Genomic DNA, 19,064 nt, shown 5'->3' on the forward strand with positions numbered 1-19,064 from the left:
AATAAATTATTATTATTATTATTATTATTATTATCCCAATGCTTCAGGCTGTGCTCTCAGGTTGACCTCGTGGGACTGCCCAGCTAGGAACATCAGAAGCTGCCGTCGACAGAATCAGACCACTGCTTCGTCAAGATCAATCTGGTCTGCACCAACTGGCACCCCTGGTTGTCCACGGTTTCTCTGTGGTCTTTCCCAGCCCTCCCTAGAGATGACAAGGACTGAACCCAAGACCTTTTGCACCCAGAGCAGGTGTCTGTGCCGTCTGAGCCACGGCACGGCCCCTAGCTCAGTGCCACAGCCGCCTTTTCACCAAGTCCCTCCATTTTCCTCCTCTGGTTTCTGGTCTTGGACCGTGGAGAGCGGAAGAGTCTTCCTGCTACAAAAGCTGCATCAGGCACAGAGCGGATCATACAAAGCACTGCGAAACTCTGCCACTTCCCTCTCTCAAAGAAAGGTTGCCCACCAAACCTTTCCTGCTGACCTCCTGGCCATCCCATCACCTTTGCTCTCGTGCTCTCACACCTTTCTCCGTTTGCTGCCCATGGTGGCTGCTTGTGGCCGAGTCCCAGGCAACCGGGGGTGTCTTTGGGAGCAGCATTGTAAGGATTGGTGCAATGGCACACTGGCAGATATCACACCAGGCAGCAAGCGCTCTCCATCTCCCCAAGTTAAATGCAGCCTGCGGGCTTTCCCCCGGAGAGAAGGCTCATCAACACTTCTGATTGCCTAGAAAGCAAAGTCTCAGCCATTTCCCTCTTGCCCCTCTCCCCACTCTTTAGCCTTAAATCGGAACAAGAAGATTGCCGTTGGTTCCGATTGAGCACTAAAGAGTGGTTTTCCTCATGAGAAAGCGGATATGTTTTGCTTATTTCTAGGAAATTCCCAGGCCAATTTTAGGGGCAGCCACAAAGCTAACTGACTAGAAGCCAAAGGGCAACTTATGGAGAGAGACACTGACCATGAGGAAAAGGCAGGGGGCGTGAGGGTTGGGTTTGGTGGTGGCGGCGTGTTTATTCCACCTTGCCCTCTCCCTTTCTCTTTGATTTCTCTGCCTTCCCCTCCTGACCTCAGCGTGGCCCCAGGAGGTCCTTGCCACCAGCTGGACGCTGCATCAAAGCTGCCTGTCCCCCTTGCCGCTGCAAGAGAGCCATGAATTTCGAGTAAAACTCAAGAGGCGCCCTTCCCTCCGCTCTCTCAGGGGAGCGGGGCCCTCTGCCTCTCTCCCCATGTGAGGCACATGATTGGTTCTTAACTTCAGGACGTCTCTTCCCAGTCAGAATATGGATGATTCCTGTCCTGGAGAGGGAATATGCAACGTCCCCACCATGTTGGCCATTGCAGTTGCTTGGTGGGTCAAGCGGGGGCCTGTGACTGGCGCTGGTGAGAAGGTCTCGTAGCATCACGGCCCCCTCACAGATCTGCTTGCATAATCAGTCCTTAGGCTCTCGCTGTGCAGCGTGGAGCCATTTGGTGTGTTTTTTGGCTGGGTGAACAGAAGGCAAGGCGAAGCCGATGGTCTTGGTGCGAGAGCAGAGAGGATTCCGTGGCTGGCAGGGAGGTCGAATCCTGCCTCCAAGCTCTGCCAGCACCGACCAAACACTCCTCGTAGGGGACACTGCAAGGAGGCAGCGACTTCTTCCGAGGGAACAGAGGGGGCTGGGAGCCGAGTGCAATTGGTTTGGGCTCCGCCTGCCCCAAACAGGTGTCCGTACTGAGCTCAGAACATCGACAGGGTGAAGAAAAAGCAAGAGTCCGCCTTCTAGGAAGGTTGTGCGTGGTGCCAGGCTGCCCCAACATTGCCAGGGGAGCAGCTGGCACTGAGGACGCTGCTTGGCCCCAAAGAAGAACCCGCCCCCAGCATCCGTACAAAGACACATCATAAATAAATATGTTAAATAAATAGAGCGACAGTCCAGAGAGGGCGGGGGGACGGGCCCCCCAGAACCATCCTCCCATATGGACGCACAGAGACACACACGCGCACACGCACACACACACACACAAGAAGTAGCTACGGACAAAGATGAGTTAGTGCAGGGGGACCCCCGTCCCTGGACCACGTGTCCTCCGAGGCAGCAGGTGACGGGAGAAGGAGCCTCATCCTCCATGTGCGAAAGGAAGGGCCAGGGAGGGCCAACGGGGCCTTGTTACTCGTGAGCCAGTGCTGTGGCAGCGTTCTGTGAGCTGGAGGCAAGGGACACGTGCGTCGTCGACGAGGGCAGGGAACGAGGAGCCTGGCACCTGCAGGAGAGAGACGAGAAGGAGGGGATAAGTGTGGGTCCGTGTTGCCCTCTTTCTTCCCTGCCGGCCCAAATGCCCCGCGTCCGTCAAGCAAGCTCCCCTTCCAGGAACCCAGGGCAGACCAACAGCCCCTCCAGACTCAGCAGCAGGGCTCAGAAAACTTTTTCCGCAGGAGGCCGGTCCACTGTCCCTCAGACCTTGTGGAAGGCCGGACTATATACAGTGGTACCTCTGGTTGTGAACGGGATCCATTCCGGAGCCCCGATTGCAACATGAAAGGAACGCAACCCACAGCAGCGCGTCTGCGCATGTGCGGGTTGCGATTCACCACTTCTGTGCATGCGCGTGGTGTCATTTTGAGCTTTGAGCGGCGAAACCCGGAAGTAACCCTTTCCGGTACTTCGGAGTCGCCACAGGACGTAACCCGAAAGAACGTAACATGAAGCAGCTGTAACATGAGGTATGACTGTGCCGCCTGCCTCATTCGCCAAAGGCTGGCAGCGGTGGCATGAAATGGGCTTCCTCACTGCCACTGCTGCCACTTCTCGTGAAGCGAGTCGGCAGCGCAAGCTCGTCCCCTCCGCTCTCTGGCCCACAGGATCACCAGGGCGGTGGTGAAGGGAGGAAGTGGCCGAGCGGCGGAGGCTCTGCCAATCAAACGCCACACCTGGTTTACCTCGGCGCGGCGTGGGGACGTCTCTGCCAATCAAACGCCGCTGAGGTAAACCAGGCGTGGCGTTTGATTGGCAGAGCCTTCGCCGCTTGGCCTCTTCCTTCCGTCGCCATCACCAGGAGTCTCGGCTTTGCGGCGCAGGCTGGATTTAGGACCCAGGTGGGCCTGATCCGGCCTGGGGGCCTTAGTTTGCTGACCCCTACTCTGCAGCCTTAACTTCTCCGTTGCCAGAGAGAGAGAGGACATAGTGGAAATGTCCGCTCACAGCTGTTAATCCCCCAAATCTGGGAAATGACCTGAAGTCACCCCATGGTTCTCTGTTGTTTATGCAGGGCATCCCAGAACCCGGTTGATTCCCAGCCTGCTCTTCTGATTGGCTGGCACGTAGCTGAACAGATCAAATGCCGGTCCTGGGTGACCATTCCTAACCTTCTTACTTGGCTAATGCCGTACCTTTGGAACCTCTCCAGTGGCCCCAGATTCTGCCAGAGTCCTACTCGAGTGTAGGCTGAGCTCCTGACATCCTGGTGGGAAAATGTCTCCACCTCAAAATCACTCCCAGCTGTGCAGATGAGCACTCCACAAAACCTTCTCCATCACCGCTCTCTCTCTTGCTCACTCACCAAGACCGCGACTTCCGCACTCGTGACGCCGCCGGTCGCTCCAGGAGGCTGTCGAGACGCATGAGCCTCTCGAGGTGCAGAGCCCGTGGATCGTGCTCACTCGGGTCCCGTGTGATCTCAAACTCAAAGACGGCCGGCGGGGAGACGTCCAGTTCCAGGAACATGATATTCTCAGCCTGTGATGAAATCGGGGAAGGGAGGAAATTCAGAAAGGAGAGGCCAGTTTGCCAAGGAGGTGGAGCAGAAAAGGGTGAATGCAACACATGCCCCCAAAATATGAAGAGGGATTTGTCCTCTTGTCGATTTGCAGAATGGTAGAATTAGAAGGGACCCTCCAGGGTCATCTAGTCCAACCCCCCCCCCGCAAGGCAGGAATCACAACTAAAGCATCTCTGATGGATAGCCACCTTGCCTCTGCTAAAAAAATCCCCTCCAAGGATTTAGAAAGAGGATTGCCTAATACTTGCTTCGTTATTTTACATGATTCTCACTCATCATGTCCACCTCTTTCCCTCTTTTCTTCCTAAAGTAATGCTAATGTCTCAACAAATGAAACTGTAGAAAATGTAACATGAAAGAAGAGACAAAAAAAGAAGATTTGACAGATAATAATAAATGTTTTTTAAAAATTAAAAAAAGAAGGAAAGAAAAAGAGAGAGAAAGAAAGAGAGAGAGAGAGAGAGAGAGAGAGAGAAAGGAAGGAAGGAAGGATTCCCCCCATCATCTTGACGGTAAAGAAATACTGATAACCTTTGCCTTCTGCTAATTCCCCATGAATTAGCATGGATTGTGAGCCCTTTGTGGCAACAAAGACCATTGTGTAAAGCCTATTTGCTGTAGCCACAGCCCTAGGAGATGGTGTCCCTGCAAATCCATATGAACCTTCCTCCAAATCGGAGATGGACAGAGTTCCCTGAAATGAGTTTGCGCCATCAAAATGGCAGCTACAGGGAGGAGGAAGGGGGCTTCCACTGGGTGCTGCCTTTGACCCAAACGGTCTAGGTCCTGGACTCCTCCCATACGGAGACGCCCCTATTTTGAGGTCCTCCATCACTGGGAAGAGCTACTGGAGAGAAGACGCAGTGGTGGCCAAACTCAGCCCTCCAGATGTTTTGGGACTACAACTCCCATCATCTCTAGCTAACAGGACCAGTGGTCAGGGATGATGGGAATTGTAGTCCCAAAACAGCTGAAGGACTGAGTTTGGCCACCAATGTTCAGACTTACTGTATTCTTATCTCGGCTTTGATTGCTATCTACTGTATTTTTCCGTCTATAAGACGCCCCCATTTATAAGATGCCCCCTATTTTGGGGGACTCAGATTTAAAATGGGGGGATGTATCTGTGTATAAGATGACCCTTAATTTTTGACATTATTTTTAAGGGGGAAAACCTAGTCTTATACATGGAAAAATACGGTACTTTTGTGCTGTGGATTTTAAAATCTTGTCGGCTGCCTTGTAGATGTTTCTTTCCAGACCCGAGACTTTCCATCGGTCCATCTGGGCAGTGCTTGCTTTGCGACCAGGAAGTTCGGTCCTCTCAGGGTCCCCTTCCCTCCCCCAGACCCCGTTTCTCCCTCCCTTCCCTCCTCCTCCTCTGTTGTCCTCTCGGCTCACCCGGTACCGAGGATGGGAGCCCATTGACATGGCCAGGCGAGCGTACTGGCTGATGGGCCTCTTGTACCCCACGGCGGAGGTCGGCCGCTTCTTCATCTGGGTGGCCGTGGTGGTGGTGGGGCTGTTGCTTCCGCTCCCGCTGCTGCTGCAAAGAGATTGGTTTCCAAGAATGGAGAATGGGCGGAGGTTGGGTTCAGGATCATCAGCACTTAATGCATGGCACATCTCTGCCACCCTGTTCCTGAGTTGGTGGGCAAAGGATTCCCCGTCTGCCTTGCCCCATCTAATTATTTTGCTATTATTTGTTAAATTTGCTATTATTTGTTAAATAAACGGCCTCGGTCCAGTATACCTGAAGGGGCGTCTCTACCTCCATCGTTCTGCCCGACCTGAGGTCCAGCTTTGAGGGCCTTCTGGCGGTTCCCTCATTGCGAGAAGCGAAGTTACAGGGAACCAGGCAGAGGGCCTTCTCGGTGGTGGCACCCGCCCTGTGGAACGCCCTCCCATCAGATGTCAAAGAGATCAACAACTACCAGATTTTCAGAAGACATCTGAAGGCAGCCCTGTTCAGGGAAGCTCTTAATGTTTGATGCGTTACTGTATTTTAATATTTTGTTGGAAGCCGCCTAGAGTGGCTGGGGAAGCCCAGCTAGATGGGCGGGGATACAAATAAATTATTATTATTATTATTATTATTATTATTATTATTATTATTATTATTATATTTGTACAGCACCCTTCGTCCAAAGATCACAAGGCAGCTCAGAACAGAAAAAAAAATACAAAATGCGAATGCAGGCAACTCCCCTCTTGCATGCAATCTACTTGCATGGCGGTGGGAACCCACAAGTGGTGCGTGGCTTGTGAAGAGACCCTCCCCACATCCTCTTTGGCCCTGGGAAGGTCTCCTCGTGAGCCGGAGCCCGAAGAGGAAAGCCGCCCTGAGTCCCAGTCTGGGGCAAAGGTGGAATATAAATAAATATAATAATCACAATAATCATAGGGTTGGGATTTCCTGGCTGTCCTCAGAGGTGCTTCTCATTTGGGCTACTGTCTGTGCTAGATGAACTTGGTATCTGCTCAACTGTCATGGCTCCAGGTGAGGAACCCAGGTGTTTTTTGGGGGGGGGCATTGCTTGGGCAGAGAGCAGTTCTGCCCTTGTCGGCAGACCCCCCTCCCACCGAAGGGCTCAGAAACTCACCTTCCTGGCGTGAGCACCAAGGGCTGGAATTTCCACTGGTCCTCCTCGCAGTCAAAGTAAAGGCGGTTCATGATTTTGTTCTTCTCTTCGGGGGGGATGAAGTTTTCAATGATCAGATACCTGAGCAAAGATGGAACGGGCAGCGTCAGCAGGAGGCAGGCTGCCGAGGGAAGGGGGGGGTCTGCCCACGTGGGGATTTCAGATTTTTATTTATTCCCACACGGCTGGAAAAAGAAGGCGGGGGCAGCTTGGGGGCCGATGAAAACAGGTGGGTGACTAAGTGAGCGACAGTGGATTTATTTTATCACTTGTTCTGAAAGGTGGGAACTGTTAGAATTCCTGCTCCGTGATTGCAGTCATGGGATTTTTGTCTATGACATGACAGTATATGTTTTGACTCCACCGAGTGGGAAGTGATGGAGACAGGATGTTTGTGTTACTGTGTTCCGTGAAGTGGGACTGTTGTCCTTTGTTCTTTTTTCTCTTGCTGTCTGATGCTAGAGAGAGAGGGAGCCATGTTGCAGTGCTCCATGTATGTTTAGATGTAAATAAAGTAGATTAGCCAAAATGCTGAGTTGCTGAGGTCTGTCGCGCAAACTGCGAAGACTCTGCAGATCCCTCAGTGTGCCGGTGTCTGTTGGCATCGGTCGCTGTGATGTTTGGGCAGAAGAAAGCTTTTGAAGCTCCTGAACGATCGACCAGGAGGGAGGGAACATGCCAGTCGGGCATGTGTCTCTGCCAGGGTCCTACTTGAGAGGAGGACGAGCCCCTGACACATACCTGAGCAAAGATGGAATGGGCAGCGTCAGCAGGAGGCAGGCTGCCGAGGGAAGGGGGGGCCTGCCCACGTGGGGATTTCAGATTTTTATTTATTCCCACACGGCTGGAAAAAGAAGGTGGGAACAGCTTGGGGGCAGATGAAAACAGGTGGGTGACTAAGTGAGCGACAGTGGATTTATTTTGCCACTTGTTCTGAAAGGTGGGAACTGTTAGAATTCCTGCTCCATGATTGCAGTCATGGGATTGTTGTCTTTCACATGACGGTGTATGTTTTGACTCCACAGAGTGGGAAGTGATGGAGACAGGATGTTTGTATTCCTGTGTTCCGTGAAGTGGGACTGTTGTCCTTTGTTCTTTTTTCTCTTGCTGTCTGAAGGCAGGGACAGCTTGGGGGCCGATGAAAACAAGTGGGTGAGTAAGCGAGCGACAGTGGATTTATTTTATCACGTGTTCTGAAAGGTGTGAACTGGTCATACCAGTGTAGGAATCTGGTCGGCTACTGTGAGAACAGGATGCTGGACTAGATGGGCCAGATCCAGCTGCCAGGCTCTCCTTGTGTTCTCACATTTTAGGACATCCCTTCCAAGTGAAGTGAAGGACATGAGGCAGGACTTGGTAATGCAGGCGAGCTGTGCACAGGCAAGCTGCCGGCCAGCTCTGTGGAGGCTCCTTTTATTGGCACAAGATGCAAAACCAGTCAGATACATTTTGGACTGTGACCTTTACACATCTTCCAATCCCGAGATCATGGGGTGGTACAAAGTTATTTTGGCACCTGTTTCCACCACGTCAGTTTCCCCTTGAACCATGTATGATGAAGGAGACAAAGGTCACAGACAGACCACTAAGACAGCAAAGGTTAGATAGGGGGCATGATGTTCAGACAGCTGTGGCTTTGTCTGTGGGGGGCGGAGGTGTGCTCCGCACCCAGCGATCATTCCTACAACAAGGAGCTGTGCTAAAGCAGTTTGACCCCATTTGCACTGAGATGTCAACCTGGTCTTCAAAACACCTTCCACCCTCACTCCTGGAGCAGCAGCAGCAGCAACATCCCCCTCTCTCAGGATCCTGCTGGCTCCCCTGCCTTCCTTCAAGTCCTTCCTACGGCCCCCTTCCTCCGGAGCCCCCTCTTTCTGTTGCCCCCTCCAGGGACACCCGATTCTCCCCATCCCAGCGCTGCTACTCAGAGCCCTTGACATCTCATCCCAGGGCCCAGCAAGGTGAGATGACAAGTCAACCCCCTCACCTTCCTCCTCACGCCAGGGAGGGGTCAGCAGGCCGGCCACCCGCTGCCCTCCAGCGCCCCCACCGTAGGTGGCCAGAACGAGATACTGCAGCATCCAGTTTAGGGAGGGGGCTTAGGTAATGCTAAGGGCCAATACAGTGGCACCTTGGTTCTCAAACTTAATCCGTTCCAAAACCAAAGCGTTCCAAAACCAAGGCGCACTTTCCCATAGAAAGTAATGCAAAGTGGATTAATCCGTTCCAGACTTTTAAAAGCAATGTGTAAAACAGCAGTTTAACATGAATTTTACTATCTAACGAGACCACTGATCCATAAAATGAAAGCAATCAACAATGTACAGTGGTACCTCGGGTTACAGACGCTTCAGGTTACATACGCTTCAGTTACAGACTCCACCAACCCAGAAATAGTACCTTGGGTTAAGAACGTTGCTTCAGGATGAGAACAGAAATCGTGCCACGGTGGCGCACCAGCAGCAGGAGGCCCCATTACCTAAAGTGGTACTTCAGGTTAAGAACATTTTCAGGTTAAGAACAGACCTCCGGAACGAATTAAGTTCTTAACCCAAGGTACCATTGTATTGCAGCCACACAATCAATCAATCAATCAATCAATCAGTAGCTGAACTGGGTTCCACAGTCACAAAAACAAAATGAAAAAGAGCCGCAAAAACAAAAACGCAAAGTAAATAGCAAAAACAGACAGACCTCAGCATAGCACTCAAATCGGAGCATGTTCAGCTTCCAAAAAAAAGTTGGCAAACCAGTTTGCTGTGTTTGGGTTCCAAGTTGTTTGAGCACCAAGGCGTTTGAGAACCAAGGTCCCACTGTAGAGTCTCACCTGCTCCTAAAAAGCTGTGGGTTCTGGCTTGGCTCCCCCAACCTGAGGCACGCTTGCCCACCCCCTCAGGCCTCCAGACCACCAGCCCCTGAGAGTGGCAGGGGCAGCAGAGGGAGGTCAGGTGGGGGCAACCTTGGCTTGGGCTCCTCCTGGGCTGGGCTCTCCCTGCTGCTGCTGCCAGCTGAGCCCTGCCGGACACTCACTTGAGCTTCAGCTCCCTCGTCTGCTCGTTCTGTGCCTCCTCCAGGTCTTGCCGCACACGGATGTATTCGTCGTGTTGGTCCTGGATCTCAGCCTTCACGGCCTGGAGTTTTGCATAGAGCTGTCGGGGCGAGAAAAAGGGCATCGCTCGTTTATTATTTTTCCCCCCAAAAAATGTTATTCATTTTATAACACAAATAAAAAACACAGACAGAAAAGACAAACAATACGAACAAATTCTTGTCATATCCTTATTTTCTAAACATTGTTGACTTCCCCAAGTCCCACCTATTTTCATTTTACTTCATCTTTAGCAGTTTACATATATCATAATTTCTAACCATCTTTTTTAAAAATCATACTTAAAATAACTTCACATGTTATCACTTACAAATAATACCCTGTCTTCTACTTCTAACCCTACAGCCTATATCCACTTCCAAAGCTATTCTAGGGTTTAAATATTAACATATTTTTTTCAAATATTCCTTAAACTTCTTCCAGTCTTCTTCCACCGTCTCTTCTCTCTGGTCTCAGAGTCTCCCGGTCAGTTCGGCAAGTTCCATATAGTCCATGGGCATCGCTCGTTTAGGGGAACGGCCGTTGTGCCACTGCCAGCCCATGTGCCCTTCACAATGCCACAAGCCGCCATGGGCACTGATGGCCAAATTGACAGAAGAGCGGACGACTTATAGAAATTTATTAAAACAAGAGAGAGCAGAGTACAAATTAAATTTAAGGAATTATCTGGGAAATTCACAACATGGTTACAATATCATCATTTGAATGAAGTATTTAAGAAAGATAGGCTACGAGGGTTTGGGGAACAAATATCACAACTGGAGAGAGATCTGTTGGAATGCAATGTAAAAGTGCTGTCTAAAATGTATAAAATATTATTGGAATGGGAGACAAAGGATGAGCAAGTAAAATCCTCAATGATACACTGGGCAATAGAAACTGGTCATAATATAGACATGGAAGCATGGGGACAATTGTGGAATATGGATGTAAAATACAGCATGTTATGGTCTAAGAGAAAATTATATGAAAGTGATATATCAATGGTATTTAACACTGAGTAAATAGGCAAAAATGTATAAATCTAAATCAAATAAGTGTTGGGAATGTAAAGAGAAAGAAGGTTCTTTTTATCATATGTGGTGGTCTTGTCGCAAGGTTAAAGCTTACTGGGAAATGATATATAATGAATTGAAAAGGATGTTCAAAATAACTTTTATTACAAAAAAAAAACCCAGAAGCTTTTATTCGGGGAATTATAGGGACAGAAGTACCTAAATTGTATAGAATTTTATTTATGTATGCTACTACAGCAGCAAGAATGTCACTTGCCCCGAAATGGAAAGAAGCAGATGTCCGAGTAAAGGAAGAATGGATGCAAAAACTTATGGAATATGCAGAAATGGCAAAACTTACCAGAAGAATAAGAAATAACAAATGAATAACAAACTTTTTATAAAAGAACAAAAATGGTTTATTCAATATTTACAGATAAATTTGCAAACAGATAAAAACATTGGCATGATTATTGCAACAACCTGCAGTTTCATAAGGGTATATATTTACAGTAGATCATTAAATGAGCAAGTTAAATTAATTTGGATAGGAAGAAGGTATAAAAAAATAAATTTAAGGAACCTCAGAAAGAGGGGGAAGGAAGTCAAATTTTGAAATGTTCAGTGGATTGTAAAACTAATGAAATGTATAAATTTGAAAAGTAGAAATAAAAAACTTTTTGAAAAAATGTTTGCCCTCTGGCTTGGGCCCCGATCCCTGGCAAGCGAAGCCTTGACCTGGGCTCTCGCGCTGTGCCTCCGACTGCAGCTATGGAGAAGGAGGGACCCCCCCCCATCTCCCTCTGGCAGCCACGCTCCCCCCCCCCTTGCTCACCTTCTTCAGCTTCTTGGTCTTGATCTCCACTTCCTGCTGCAAGGAGGTGAACGTTTCCCGCAGCTCCATGGTCTCCTCATCCCGCAAGAGCACCTGCTGCTGCATCTCACGCTCACGCCGCTTCTGTGGGTTGAGGCCAGCAAAGCCTTAGTCGGCGCGGGTCAGGGGCTTCTCAGCCGAAACCCCCCACCTGTAGACCCTCGCCTATGCCTTTGCGTTTTGAAACACACTGCCCGGGAGGGGGGAGCTGGGTGTGCCGCAAGGCACCCTTCCACCTGCAAACTTCACATTCATCCAGTGCTTTTGCACTGGCTCCCGGTGGAGTCCAGGGTCAGGTTCAAGGTGCTGGTTTTGACCTTTAAAGCCCTATATAGCCCAGGACCCTCGTACCTACAGGACCGCCTCTCCTGGTATGTCCCACGGAGGACCTTAAGGACTTTGGAGGTCACAAGGTGGTTAGATTGGTCTCAGCTAGGGCCAGGGCCTTTTCAGTACTGGCCCCGACTTGGTGGAACGCTCTGTCACAAGAGACCAGGGCCCTGCGGGACTTGACATCTTTCTGCAAGATGGAGCTGTTCCACCTGGCCTTTGGTTTGGACTCGGTATGACCCTTATGTTTCCCTCCCTTTATGGTTTTGATCTATGGGCTACTTTTAAAATGAGGCTGCATTTTAAATTGCATTTTAACCTGTATTTGAAATTGGGTTTTGTCAGGGCAGCCAGGCCCTGCTTCTCTCCTGCAGAGGCCTGGGAGGAAGGGGACAGGTGTGTTTTAAAGGGCCGCCAGCTATGGCTGCAGTGGGCTGGTGAGGGCCACATTCATCAGCCAGCAGAGGGGAGGAAAGGCAGGAGGGGTTGCGACTGGCCCGGCTCCCGCCCTGCCCGTCTCTCTACCTGCTCTGCAATCTCCTGCCTCTTCAGTTCGAGCATCTTCTGCTGCTCGTTGGTGTGGTCCATGATGTTCCTTCCGCCAATCAGCAACTTGCTCTCCATCGCCTGGAGAAAGGAAAGAGGAGGAAAATGATGGTTTATCAAGCCATGGCTTAGTATTGCGTGCTGTGCATGCACGGCAGCTGAACTATGGTTTGTTTACCACCAAAAGCAAATAAACAGGACCTGAAGCCGTGGTTTGCAGATGGCTTCCATGAACCAGTGTGGCGGAGCTGCTGGGCCTCCCAGTCTAGCCCCAGGCTCCTTTTGGGCGTGTAAGAGGGAAAAGAGAACACACAGAAATCAGCCCTGAGTGCTCCCTGGAAGGACAGATCCTGAAGCTGAGGCTCCAAGACTTTGGCCACTCATGAGAAGAGAAGACTCCCTGGAAAAGACCCTGATGTTGGGAAAGATGGAGGGCACAAGGAGAAGGGGACGGCAGAGGACAAGATGGTGGGACAGTGTTCTCGAAGCTACCAGCATGGGTTTGACCAAACTGCGGGAGGCAGTGGAGGACAGGAGGGCCTGGCGTGCTCTGGTCCAGGGGGTCACGAAGAGGCGGACACGACTAAACGACTAAACAACAGCTTTACAAGGTTGAGACACCAAAGCAAGATTTGAAACCCTTCCAACTCTACAATTTTATGATTCTAGGATCCCAGCACAGTAAGTAATACAGGGATGACATCTCAACAGCACCTGTGTGGTGACCCGATGAGAAACACACAAAATACAAGATGCAACAAAAGCAAGGCGAAGACTTCCCCAAGAAAGATGTCAGATTGTTTTTGTATGCCACAACTGCTGCTAGAATTTTGCTGGCCAAAAATTGGAAAACACAAGAAGTACCAACAGTGGAGGAATGGCAGATGAAGGTGATGGATTTTTTAGAGCTAGCTGACCTGACGGGAAGAGTCCATGACCAGAAGGAGGAGGAGTATCAAGAGGATTGGAAGAAATTCAAAGACTATCTGGTTAAATATGTTAAGATAATCTAAATAGAATTACTTGCGAATATCAGATCGGCCTAGGATTTAAATATGTGATGTTGTAGAATATTAAGTTTAAAGTTAAAATGAAAAGAAAGAACGATGTTAATTGACTAAGTAAATTTTATGTGAAAATAGTTTTGGAAAATTGCTACAATGATTTATATGGAAACTCAGCCAGGGGGATTTGAGGAAGTCACTTAACAATGTTAACAAAAGTGGAATTATTATAGTTAAGATAAATGTTTGTTTTTGATGTTCTTGTTTTATTTGTTTGCTATAAATTTGGAAAACCAATAAAAAAAATTGGCTGGGGTGGGGTGGGGGAAAGGAAGGCGAAGATTTCAGCCAGCAGATTTCTCAGCGGAACAAGCTGCCCAGGGAAGATCTCTGGAGGGTTTGGCATCCCTCAGGAGCGTGGGGATTTCCTGCCTATGAGGACCAGTGGAGTGTTGGTGGGGAGGCAGAGGGCTGGAACCAGAGGAGAGGACCTGGTGATGTTGCCTTTCTTCCCACCGAGTTCCAGAGCTGTGAACAAGGACTGGCAAAGTCCAAGAATTCCCCAGCGCTGTGGCAAGAGAAACTGATGGACTAGGCGGAATTGGCGGAATTGACACACAAACAACGTGACAAGGGCAACTTTGACTTGAAAGAAGAATGAGAACCTTTAACAAAGTACTTAAAGGAACAACAAAATGAACTGGACTCCTTGGCAGGCTTTGAGTAAACATACACAAACTTTTTATTGGTAATATACCGATAGATAAATTAAGGATCTTACAATTTTATAATATGCAGAGAATAACATGTGCTGAAAAACCAGAGAGAGGAGCTGAGGGAAGTCTGGGGGGGTATTTTGGGGGGGAGGGGGGAGGGAAAAATGGGGAGGGAATGAGGATGATGTGTTTTTGATATATTATGTTGAAATATTTTTTTAAAAAGAATGCCCCCAGCCACCGTCCCCCATGCGCAGGGCATGCCCAGCTGGCCTGCCGACCTCTGGCCAGGAAGGAGCTGTGGGCATCGTGCCCCCTTGGGCGCCTGTTCCCAGGCCTTGCTCCTGACACATCACACGCTGGGCTGGCCCAACGCCAGGACCACGTCTCTCCGTCTTTCCTCCCTTCCTTCCTCCCTTCCGCACAGCTGTCGGGCTCCACAGCTGCCTCCGCCGCCTGCAGGACAGCTGCAGCCCCAGCTTGCAAGGTGTCCTTCCCTTCTTGCCCAAAGCAGCCCCCTCCCCACACAAACCCCAGCAGTGGAAGCCCCCACCTGGAAGGCTGGCAGGCAAGTGGCTTTCAAGGCAGTCAGGGACTGGGGGGGGCAGTTTGCATGGAGAAAGCAGCCCCCAATGCAGTGGCGTAGCGTGGGTTGTCAGCACCCAGGGCAAGGCAAGTAATTTGCGCCCCCTAACCCGTGGATTTGCGCCCCCAAACCCTAACCCCCAGATGTTGCGCCCAGTGCGGCCGCCCCCCCCGACCCCCCACGCTACGCCACTGCTCCAATGACACCCCCCCCACACACACAGAGGGGAATCTGGCTGGAGCCATGGGGGCATGTGAACCTGCCCCCTGGCGCTCTCTGTCCATTCATGGGGGGCAGAGAAGTTGTTTTCTTCGCAAAGGAAAGCTTGGCTTCTGAGCTGGGGTAACTCAGGGATGTCTTTCCGCAGAGCCTGCAAGACAGAGCTGTTCCGCCTGGCCTTTGGTCTGGACTCAGTCTGACCCTTATGTTTCCCTCCTCTTACAGTCTTGATTTATCGCTATTTTAAAATGATCGCTGCATTTTAAATTGCATTTTAACCTGTATTTTGAATTGGTTCCCCCCTTTCCCCCCTATTATGTTTTTACTGTTATTTTATTGGTGTTAGCCATCCTGAGCCCGACTTTGGCCAGGGAGGGCGGGGTATTAATAATAATAATAATAATAATAATAATGTCAGGATTCCATGGGCAGAGAACTAGGGATGATGTGGGCTGAAGAAAGCCACTCGGCTTTGATTGTGAAGATCACAGAATCATAGCATTGTAGACTTGGAAGGGACCTAAGGGTCATCTAGTCCAACCCCCTGCAAAGTAGGAATCTCAACTAAGATAGCCATAAAAATCTCCAAGGAAGTGGATCAGGTGTGATGTTTTGGAGCAGGGAGGAAGAAGTGCCAAAGAGGAAATGCCAGGCCAAGGAGGTTGCAAATGAACTCAGGACCCCCAATACCTCAAGGACCGCCTCTCCCCTTATGAACCGATCCGGACCCTGAGATCATCTTCTGAGGCCCTCCTTCGTGTGCCTCCCCCATGAGAGGTCTGGAGGGTGGCAACACGAGAGCAGGGCCTTCTCTGCAGTGGCTCCCTGTCTGTGGCATGCTCTCCCCAGGGAAGCTCGCCTAGCGCCTTCATTATGCACCTTCAGGTGCCAGGAAAAAACGCTCCTTTTTAACCAGGCCTTTAGTTCATTTGACTGACATCCCATGCCCTTTTAAAATGTGTTTTTGTGGGGAGAGGGGCTATTGGGTTGTAATTTTTATTTTCACTATGTATTTTGTGGTTTTATATCTTGATTTTATTCTGTGAACCGCCCTGAGACCCCCAGGTATAGGGCAATATATAAATTCAATAAATAAAAATTAAAAAATATAAATAAATGGCCACTGCAGCCACCTTAGGCGATGGACTTGTGGCTTTTCTGAGGGTTTCCAAGATCTGGCAAGATCCACCAGGAAGGCCTTTGGAACCAAGCAATGCCTGTCTCCTTCCCACATGAGGACCCCCAGCCAATCTGCCCCCCTGCTGTGTTACCATGTAGGGAGCTGCCTGCGTGGCATAGTGACAGAGTGTTGGACTAGGACCTGGGTTCAAATCCCCCACTCGGCCACGAAGCTAATCAGGTGACCTGGGGGGGCCACTCACTGCCTCTCGGCATAACCCACCTCGCAGGGTGGTTGTTGGGGTTAAATAAGGGAGGCTGCCATGTTTTGCCACCTTGAGCTCTTCGGAGAAAAAGGCAAGGAACAGATATAATGAACAGGTAATGGCAATAGTAATGAATTCTTCAATGACAAAACTAGACAGCATCTCAAAAAGCAGAGACATCACCTTGCCAACAAAGGTCCGTATAGTTTAAGCCATGGTTTTCCCAGTAGTGATGTATGGAAGTGAGAGCTGGACCATAAAGAAGGCTGATCGCCGAAGAATTGATGCTTTTGAATCCTGGTGCTGGAGGAGACTCTTGAGAGTCCCATGGACTGCAAGAAGATCCAACCTCTCCATTCTGAAGGAAATCAGCCCTGAGTCCTCACTGGAAGGACAGATCCTGAAGCTGAGGCTCCAAGACTTTGGCCGCCTCATGAGAAGAGAAGACTCCCTGGAAAAGACCCTGATGTTGGGAAAGATGGAGGGCACAAGGAGAAGGGGACGACGGAGGACGAGATGGTGGGACAGTGTTCTTGAAGCTACAAGCATGAGTTTGACCAAACTGCGGGAGGCAGTGGAGGACAGAAGTGCCTGGCGTGCTCTGGTCCAGGGGGTCACGAAGAGGCGGACACAACTCAACAACAACAATGAATTCTTCAGGTGCCAAAATAGCCTGGCCCCAAATATTTTGGCGTTCTGAGAAATAATCGCCTCATGGTTAGTGAGCATCAGATTCTACTCCAGGATTTCCCCCAAATGGAGGAAGATGAGCAAAAAAAAGGCAGCGCAGCTCACCCACACAATTGGGCAGAGTCCTTGTCAGAGACTGCCAAGCTCCGGGGGGGGGGGGGAATGATACAGCCCACCAGCTTCCTCTCGGAACATCCGCCTCCCTCCCTCCTCTCCCACAGGAGGTCCCTGTCAGCTCTCAGAACATCTCAGGGGCCTTGGGAAAGCAAATATGCGCTCCCCATGCCCATCAACAAGGTCCCCCCCCGGCAGAGGATAAGCCTGCCCCCCACCCCTTCTTGGTCCCCTCACCCTGGCCTTTGTCAACGGGCTCGGCTGCTTCCCACACGGGTGGCTATATTTAGAGCCAGGCTGCCTCAGAAGCCCGGTTGCTGGGGGTCACAGAATCATAGGGTTGTAAAGCTCAAGGGGACCCTGAGGGTCATCCAGACCAACCCCCTGCAATGCAGGAATCGCAGCTGAAGAAGCCCTGGCCAGTGGGCATCCAACCTTTGCTTGAAAACCTCAAGGGAAGGAGAGTCCATTCCGTTGCCAAACGGCTCTTACTGCCAAACAGAGTGCTTTTACTCCACTGCACGCATGTAAAGTTCGGGGAGGGATGCGGGTGACGCTGTGGTCTAAACCACTGAGCCTCTTGGGCTTGCCGATCAGAAGGTCGGCGGTTCGAATCCCCACGACGGGGTGAGCTCCCGTTGCTCGGTCCCTGCTCCTGCCAACCTAGCAGTTCCAAAGCACGTAGTGCAAGTAGATAAATAGGTACCACTCCGGCGGGAAGGTAAACGGCGTTTCCGTGCGCTGCTCTGGTTCACCAGAAGCGGCTTAGTCATGCTGGCCACATGACCTGGAAGCTGTACGCTGGCTCCCTCGGCCAATAAAGAGAGATGAGCGCCACAACCCCAAAGTCGGCCATGACTGGACCTCACGGACAGGGGTCCCTTTACCTTTAAAGTTCTGGGATGTTCCCGAATCCCTCCCACAAAATACAGACAATCTGGAGGCTCCCTTAGTCTAAGCAGCTTCCTATATCCCAAAATACAGACGTGCCTCCCCAACTATCCCAAAATACAGATGTGCCTTCGCACTGGCCAGACTGGGTGCGATGCCCTCTGCTGTACTTGAGGGCAGATCCCAAAAGATTCCAACTGAGAAACGACTCTGCCCCTGTGGAGATGGCAATCTGGAAACAGTGGCTCATGTTCTCCTGTCCTGCCCCCTTTATAAAGATCTGAGGAACGAGATCATCACCCCACTCCTACTCACCATCCCAGGCCGCCCATCTGTGGCCACATTGGCCTTTCTTTTATCAAATCAAAATGATCAGACAACAGCGAAGGTTGCTAGGTTTATTGAGGGTGCAGTGAGATTAAGGGCCACTATCTGAATGATAATCTTGGTCATTTGATTGTCCTTTTTACCCATTGTTGTCTTTTTTAATTGTATACAGTGGTACCTCGGGTTAAGCACTTAATTCGTTCCGGAGGTCCGTTCTTAACCTGAAACTGTTCTTAACCTGAAGCACCACTTTAGCTAATGGGGCCTCCCGCTGCTGCCGTGCCGCTGGAGCACGATTTCTGTTCTCATCCTGAAGCAAAGTTCTTAACCTGAAGCACTATTTCTGGGTTAGCGGAGTCTGTAACCTGAAGCGTATGTAACCTGAGGTACCACTGTATTTTGCTTGTTTTATGTTGCTATGGCCGTTGGCTAATGCGAATAAAGTTTATCTATCTACCTATCATTGTCATATAACCCTCCACAAACACATCAGGATGAAGGCTTAATAAGGATGTTGTCCAGAGGAGCCCCCCGTTTCATCTGCTGACTCTAGCGAGTTCTTGCATCAAGGGAGCAGGAGAATGTTTTGCCTTCAGAGAAGGAGTGTCTGTGTGCAGATATGCTGACAATTTTCAAATAAAAGGATGATGGAAAGATGAGGAAGTGGGGAATTGCTGTTCAGCCCCTCTCCCGGGGAAAAGATGTGCAGCAGTGAGTTTAAATTGCAACTAGGTAGATTTCGCCGATCCATTAGGGCAAACTTCCCGTCCAACAGATGCACAATCCCGTTAAACTGAGCCCTTGGAGGTAAGCCAATTTCTGCATATTGTAATCTGTGGGATTATTGCTGCCACGGTCCAGCTCGGCTCACCAGCAA

The 19,064-nt window shown here is 50.2% G+C and overlaps 1 protein-coding gene across 2 annotated transcripts in view; it reads right to left on the reverse strand.

The window, feature by feature from the left end:
- Nucleotides 1-63: 63 nt before the first annotated feature.
- KIF3C (kinesin family member 3C) overlaps nt 64-19,064 on the reverse strand; it is a 38,778-nt gene continuing 19,777 nt past the window's right edge. Inside the window, exons 2-8 of one of the 2 annotated variants that reach the window (XM_082217521.1) lie at nt 12,235-12,336; nt 11,341-11,463; nt 9,432-9,550; nt 6,363-6,482; nt 5,161-5,302; nt 3,541-3,716; nt 64-2,244 (exon numbers count right to left, since the gene is read on the reverse strand). In XM_082217521.1, coding sequence (XP_082073647.1) covers nt 2,151-2,244; nt 3,541-3,716; nt 5,161-5,302; nt 6,363-6,482; nt 9,432-9,550; nt 11,341-11,463; nt 12,235-12,336 — 876 coding nt within the window. In that variant the 3' untranslated portion in view covers nt 64-2,150. Of the gene's footprint in view, nt 2,245-3,540; nt 3,717-5,160; nt 5,306-6,362; nt 6,483-9,431; nt 9,551-11,340; nt 11,464-12,234; nt 12,337-19,064 lie in introns of both variants that reach the window. The other variant, XM_082217520.1, reaches the window with a different exon arrangement.

This window comes from Podarcis vaucheri, assembly GCF_965113315.1.
Source record: "Podarcis vaucheri genome assembly, chromosome: 3".
Lineage (NCBI taxonomy): Eukaryota > Metazoa > Chordata > Lepidosauria > Squamata > Lacertidae > Podarcis > Podarcis vaucheri.